Here is a 7259-nt window from a genome sequence, read left to right as displayed (position 1 = left end):
TCTGTCCATTTTCTGAGCTTGTCGCTATGCTTTCTGGCAATTATCTGAGTCACAGTATCCTTAAGAATTTCCTGGTTCAGACTGCAATTCGAAAAACTTGAATCTTTCTCACTAGCCAGTATGAGCTTAGAGAGGAAAAAGTCTTTTAATAACTTGTATCCTTTGTATTCTCTTAGCAGAGAGCTTTTTTGGGTGGGTACATCTGCTACTGTGGTTTATTAATAAATAATGTGATCTCTAATCTTAAAATGTTATAATTTAATAAAGAATGTAAGGCATTTACATGAAATAAATGCAATCTATTACATGAAATAAAAGTAAATGCTAAATTGGGAACAGACTGTGTCAATCAGAAAATCTTCCTCAAAGATATGGGATTACAGTTAACTCCTGAAGGATGGGCAGGAGATGGCATTTTGGGTACAGGAACCATAAAGCATAGGAAGGAGCTTGGATATTCAACCAGCAGGGAGACATGCTTGACTGAAGAAGTGTGTTTATGAACTGAAACCAATATGACTGGTTAAGAGGAACATATCACTAAGGCCTTGTCTTCTAATCAGAAAGAAATTCTCTTACACGTCTAAATTTTTTTCTGAAGTTAAACATGTTAAACATTAGGCTAAACATTTTGCCGCAGACATTTTAGAAGCCAAGTTTGAATTAGCCTCTGCTCTATGTGCAAACTTCTTAGCTGTTCTTTCCTGGCTGATGGGAGAAGAGTTGGGGCGGAGGTGAGTAAGTAATACAACCTGAAAATAGTTCCAAATATATAGATTTGCATTCAATTTTCCTTTATTTTTGGAATTTCTTTTTTAAAATTATTTTTAATATTGATAATAAGCACCAACAACTAAACAGTTACGGCTTTGCATTGGCAGTGTAAAGACTGAAGACTGTTTCTCAATGGCAACGTCCAGTCATGCTTGCTGTCCTTGACCCTTAGTACCATTCTTGCTCACTGACTTCAGAAAGACTTCCAGGAGTAAAGATACATTTGAAAGTGGCTGAAAATAGTTTTAAAATCCAACTTCCCTGGCTTGATAGTGTGAAATGACCACACAGTCTGGTCACTGGGTCAAAAATCAATTACAAAACAGAAGAGTTTTTGCATTAGCCTTAGTAAAAGACGGACTCGAAAACCACAACCGGGGGGTGGGGGAAAAAAAGCAACCATTAAACTACAGGAAATACAGTATTGGTTTTTTCCTCTTGGCGAGATGGGTCGACTGCTTTCCAGCCCCGCTGTGGCTCCTCTGAAGTTCACGGTTTTCGCTCTGTCGCTTCTGCCCAGATCCCCGCCCCCATAGAAGCCTTCGCAGGGTAGCCCTGCAGCCAGGTCCCACTCCCTACCTTCAGGGGACCGCGTCCCAGGCCCCACCCTAGCCAGAGCCCCAGAGTCCCACTCTTTGGCCTCCGGCAGGCCCCAAGCCAGGTGGGGACGAACCCAGGCCGGGCGTTTGCTCCCAGTTCCGCGTCTGCGCAGCGGACGTGGAGCTGGAGCGGGGCCGGCCGGGGAGGCGCAGGATGCGCGGGAGCCAATGGGCAAGCTCGGGGAAGCCGGGCTGGCGGCGACGGCCGGACCGGCGCGCACTCTCGGGATGGAGGGCGAGTGCCGGGCGTCTCAGGCGCGCTCCTGGGGCCTCCCGGCTGGGGGCGCCGGCGGGGACAGCCCGGGGGGTGACGCCCCCCTCCCCAGCAGCATCAGCTCCTCCTCCCTGCTGCAGGCCGAGGTGCTGGATCTGGACGAGGACGAGGACGACCTGGAGGTGTTCAGTAAGGTGAGGGCTGTGCGGCGGCGCGTCCCGGGAAAGTTCCAAGTCAACTCCCGGAGTTGGCCCCGCCGTGCGGCGGCCGCCCTAACGCGCTCACCCGGCCCCGCCGGAGGCTCGGAGCCGAGGGTGGGTGGGTCTTCCCAGGCCGCCTGATCCTGCCTGGCTGATCGCCGCCCCCGTGGCTGACTCCCAGCACGTCCCGAATTGCAGCAGTTCACTCTTCTGCACTTTGACCTTGCGTTCGGCAGGGCCATGGCTTCGTGGAGTCTGCAAAGTTGTGCCATTTCCCATTTTTCTCTTCTTTCCTTCTCTGACGCGGATATTTCCAGGGACAGTGCTGGAACCGGGGAGACGGTGGCCCGAAAGTGCCCCCGCCCCTGGCAGCTTCTTTTAGGGCGCAGCCAGCCCTGAACCCTGGGAACGAAAACACCCGAGTGTAGGGAAATTTTTCTTGATTTAGTGTTGTTGCTGGTTTTGGATTGGAGACTTGGGTGGCGCCGGAGGTTAGTCTTAAGTCTAGCGGGAAGAGGCGTTAGGGAATCCCTCTTCAGGAGAAAACAGTTGGTGTGTCCAACTAGGAATCTCCTGCGCTGCGGAGCTCAGGATTTTTTAGATAGCCCCTGCCACCCAACTCACCACCGGCGCTTTCATTTTTAAACCTAACCCAGGGAAACCTAGAGACCAAAGGGCCCTCTGAACTTTCAGGATAGTTGGAGAGAAATTGACTCGGTCACTGGCAGACTTGTGGTGCCCGCAGGCTGATGGTTGTAATTTTGTTTTGGAAAAGAAAAATACCATTCTTGGGAGGCCATTCAGTGCCACTGCAGCTTCTCTCAGTTGCTGCTGGTAGAAGAGTTGAGATGGGAACATTGTATTTCATTACTAAGAAGCCTGTGCAGTAGGTAAGCTTTACTTGAGGTGTTAAGTAAGGCAACAGACTTCACCACCGCTTTATTCTGGGAGAGAAGTTATAAAGTGGACAAGCATACTCAGACCACAAAGAGGAGTATGCAAAACTCCCCGCCTTTTTTCCCTTTAGGATTAAGTGAAGTGGTAGGCACAGGTGTATTGGGGAAGTTCAGACAGAGTATCTGGTTTATACACTTGATGAAATCACATGACCTTTCAGTGTGTTTAAATTGTAAAACAGTGGAATTATTTTTTGTTTACTTGTTGTTGTTCCACACATACTTTATGTTCAGATCAAGGACAGTTGATCCGTTCTTATTTATATTGCCTTCTAAGATACCATTGTTGTTTAGTCACTAAGTCATATCTGACTCTTTGGGACCTGGTGGATTGTAGCCCACCAGGCTTCTCTGTCCATGGGTTTTCCCAGGCAAGAAAACTGGAGTGAGTTGCCATTTCCTTCTCCAGGGGACCTTCCTGACCCAGGGATCGAACCTGTGTCTCATGCATTGGCAGGAAGATTGTTTACCACTGGAGCCACCAGACTATGAGCGTTAGCCTTTGGGGCTCTGCACTGTGAAGCTTGGGGTGGGGAGGATGTGTACAGGGAGTATGTAGAGAGTGGCAAGCGCGTATCAGGATCATCTGGGATGGTTTAAATTTGTCATGTGCTTTCTCTTTCCCCAGATTCTAAGTGTCCTGGCCTCCACCAAGAATCACTGTTTTAATGAGCCTCTTGTAGTCTGAGGCCAATCTTAGATGAAGCTAATGAAATTTGAGTTTGGGCTGTTTTTTTGCCTGGGTCTCTGGAAAATGTAAGATACTGGGAGTAGTACAGGTTCTAGGTGGGAAAGGAATGACAGATTGTAGCCAGAAGCGTTTCTTTTTTTATATATGATATAAATTTATTTATTTTAATTAGAGGCTAATTACATGAATCCGCCATGGGTGTGCATGTGTTCCCCGTCCTGAACCCCCTTCCCACCTCCCTCCCCATCCTATCCCTCTGGGTCTTCCCACTGCATCAGCCCCAGCATCCTGTTTGTGAAATGAATCGCCAGTCCAGTTTTGATGCATGATACAGGATGCTGGGGGCCAGAAGCATTTCTAAGTAAGCATTTCTGGTGAATTGCTTAAAGCCATCTCAGAAGAAAGGAATCTAGAACTCTGTGACTCCAATCAGCTGTTGAGCTTTCTTTTCTCATTCCAAATAAAACAGTTGTTTTTCCACCTAATTTTGTTTTGTAATTGTGTATTCTGTTTTAAAAGAATGTAAGTTTCAGCAAGATACTTAACCACTGCTTTATTAAGCAGTGCATTTAGTAAGGTGCAATATTGTATCTTTACCTTAACCTATGTGGCTGGCTTCTATAGAAGAGGGCTTTAACTTTTCTATGGCTCCAATACAACACTAGCAAGCAGGATGGATCCAAGTGTATGAATCCTGCTTGATTATATTTTAGTAAGTTGAATTTTGCAACCATTAACTGCAGTTCGACAAGCAAATTTAAGAAACTCGTCTTCATTTGGCCTGCTCTCTCTACTGCTCCCTTTTTAGCCTGTGTCTCTGTAGAACCCTACCACTGTCCAGCATACCCTAAGCTGGTATCAATTATTGCTTTTGAAGTATACTAACTTTACCCGTTAGAGCTTTGAGACTGACAATTTTCATATTCAGTTTATATTTACAATTGTATCTCTTATTTCCTTAGATTATTTATGAGTATATATATACCGTACCCTGGTCCAGGTGTTTTTTCTTTTAATCTTTTTATAATGGAAGTAGAGTTGATATACAATAGTATAGTAGTTTCTGCTGTATGATGTAATGATTTGACATTTATATGCATTATGAACTGATCACCATAAGTCTAGTAACCATCATAAAGTTACTGCAATATTATCGACTATATTCTCTACATGTACATTACATACCTGTGACTTAGTTGTTTTATAACTGAAAGTTTACACTTTTTAATCCCTTTAACCTATTTCTCCCTCCCTTTTCCAAACTACTAGTTTGTATCTATGGATCTTGTTTCTGTTTTGTTTGTTCATTTGTTCTGTTTTTTTATATTCTACATATAAATGAAATGATATAACATTTGTCTGACTTATTTCACTTCATAATATCCTCTAGGTGCATCCATGTTGTTGCAGGTGGCAAAATTTTATTCTTTTTTATGGCTGAGTAATGTATTCAGTTGTGTACATATATACACAGCATCTTTGTCTATTCGTCTACTGATGGACACTTAGATTGCTTCCGTAAGCTGGCTGTTGCAAATGATGCTACTGTGAGAATGAAAAAAGAGGAGTGAAAGTGTTAGTTGCTCAGTTGTATGCCACTCTTAGCAAACCCATGGACTGTAACCTGCCAAGCTCCTCTGTCCATGGAATTTTCCGGGTAAGAACATTGGAGAGGATAGCCATTCCCTGCTCCAAAGGATCTTCCTGACCCAGGGATCAAACTTGGGTCTCCTGCACTGCAGGAGATTCTGACACTGCACTGACAGATTCTTTACAGTCTGAGCCACTAGGGAAGCAAGTGAGCGCTGGGGTGCATGCATGCGTGCTAAGTTGCTTTAGTTGTGTCCAACTCTTTGCCACCCTGTGGACCATAGCCCACCAGGCTCCTCTGTCCTTGGGATTCTCCAGGCAAGAATGCTGAAATGGTTTGCCATTCCCTTCTCCAGGGGATCTACCTAACCCAGGGATCAAACCTACATCTCTTATGTCTCCTGCATTGGCAGGCATAGTCTTTATCACTAGCACAACCTGGGAAGCCCAAAGATATATAGGGGTGTGTGTATATCTTTTCAAATTAGTGTTTTTGTTTCTTCAGATAAATACTCAGAAGTGGGATTACTGGATCATATGATCATTCTTAATTTTTTGAGAAGTCTTCATACTGTTTTCCATAGTGACTGCATCAATTTATATTCCCACCAACAGTGCACGAGGGTTTCCTTTTCTCCAAATTTTTACCAACACTTGTTTTTTGTTGTTCATTAAAAAAAAAAAAAAAAAATCCAGACAGGTATGAGGTGATATCTGCCATATTATGGTTTGGATTTGCATTGCCCTACGGAGAAGGCAATGGCACCCCACTCCAGTACTTTTGCCTAGAAAATCCCATGGATGGAGGAGCCTGGTAGGCTGCAGTCCATGGGGTCGCTTAGAGTAGGACACGACCGAGCGATTTCACTTTCACTTTTTACTTTCATGCATTGGAGAAGGAAATGGCAACCCACTCCAGTGTTCTTGCCTGGAGAATCCTAGGGACACGACTGAAGTGACTTAGCAGCAGTAGCAGCAGTGATTAGTGACATTGAACATTCTTTTCCTTTGTCTTCTGACCATCTTTATGTCTGCTTCCTTGGAAAACTGTCTATTCAGGTCTTCTACTCATGTTTAAATTGGGTTGTTTGTTTTGTTTTGCTTATTTTCTTTTTCATGATTATTCATTTTATATTGAGTGGACGGAGTTCTTCATATATTTTGGATATAACACCCTTATCAGATATATAACTTGCAGATAACGTCTTCCATTCAGTAGGTTGCCTTTTCATTTTGTTGATGGCTTTCTTTGCTACGCAAAAGCTTCTTAGCTTTGCGACCCCATGAACTACAGCACACCAGGCCTCCCTGTCCAGGACCAACTCCCCGAGTCCACCCAAACCCATGTGCATTGAGTCAGTGATGCCATCCAGCCATCTCATCCTCTGTCGTCCCCTTCTCCTCCTGCCCTCAATCTTTCCCAGCATCAGGGTCTTTTCCAATGAGTCAGCTCTTCGCATCAGGTGGCCAAAGTATTGGAGTTTCAGCTTCAACATCAGTCCTTCCAATGAACACCCAGGTCTGATCTCCTTTAGGATGGACTGGTTGGATCTCCTTGCAGTCCAAGGGACTCTCAAGAGTCTTCTCCAACACCACAGTTCAAAAGCATCAATTCTTCAGTGCTCAGCTTTCTTTATAATCCAACTCTCATATCCATACACGACTACTGGAAAAACCATAGCTTTGACTAGACAGACCTTTGTTGACAAAGTAATGTCTGTGCTTTTTAATATGCTGTCTAGGTTGGTCATAACTTTCCTTCCAAGGAGTAAGCGTCTTTTAATTTTATGGCTGCAGTCACCATCTGCAGTGATTTTGAAGCCCAGAAAAATTAAGTCAGCCACTGTTTCCACTGTTTCCCCGTCTATTTGCCATGAAGTGATGGTACCAGATGCCATGATCTTAGTTTTCTGAATGTTGAGCTTTAAGCCAACTTTTTCAGTCTCCTTTTTCACTTTCTTCAAGAGGCTCTTTAGTTCTTCTTTACTTTCTGCCATAAGGGTGGTGTCATCTGCATATCTGAGTTCATTGATATTTCTCCCAGCAATCTTGATTCCAGCTTGTGCTTCTTCCAGTCCAGCGTTTCTCATGATGTACTCTGCATAGAAGTTAAATAAGCAGGGTGACAATATACAGCCTTGATGGACTCCTTTTCCTATTTGGAACCAGTCTGTTGTTCCATGTCCAGTTCTAACTGTTGCTTCCTGACCTGCATATAAGTTTCTGAAGAGGCAG

At 44.4% G+C, this 7259-nt stretch overlaps 1 protein-coding gene across 5 annotated transcripts in view; it reads left to right on the top strand.

Annotated features, from left to right (window-relative positions):
* Positions 1-1544: 1544 nt before the first annotated feature.
* SNX7 (sorting nexin 7) overlaps positions 1545-7259 on the top strand; it is a 164071-nt gene continuing 158356 nt past the window's right edge. For 4 of the 5 annotated variants that reach the window (XM_055585014.1, XM_055585015.1, XM_055585017.1 and 1 more), the window contains exon 1: positions 1545-1781. In XM_055585014.1, coding sequence (XP_055440989.1) covers positions 1602-1781 — 180 coding nt within the window. In that variant the 5' untranslated portion in view covers positions 1545-1601. The remainder of the gene's footprint in view (positions 1782-7259) is intronic. The other variant, XM_055585013.1, reaches the window with a different exon arrangement.

The sequence above is a fragment of the Bubalus kerabau genome, chromosome 6 (genome assembly GCF_029407905.1).
Source record: "Bubalus kerabau isolate K-KA32 ecotype Philippines breed swamp buffalo chromosome 6, PCC_UOA_SB_1v2, whole genome shotgun sequence".
In the NCBI taxonomy this organism is placed as follows: Eukaryota; Metazoa; Chordata; class Mammalia; order Artiodactyla; family Bovidae; genus Bubalus; species Bubalus kerabau.
Note: the sequence above shows the minus strand (reverse complement) of the source record. Positions and strands in the feature narration are given on the sequence as shown.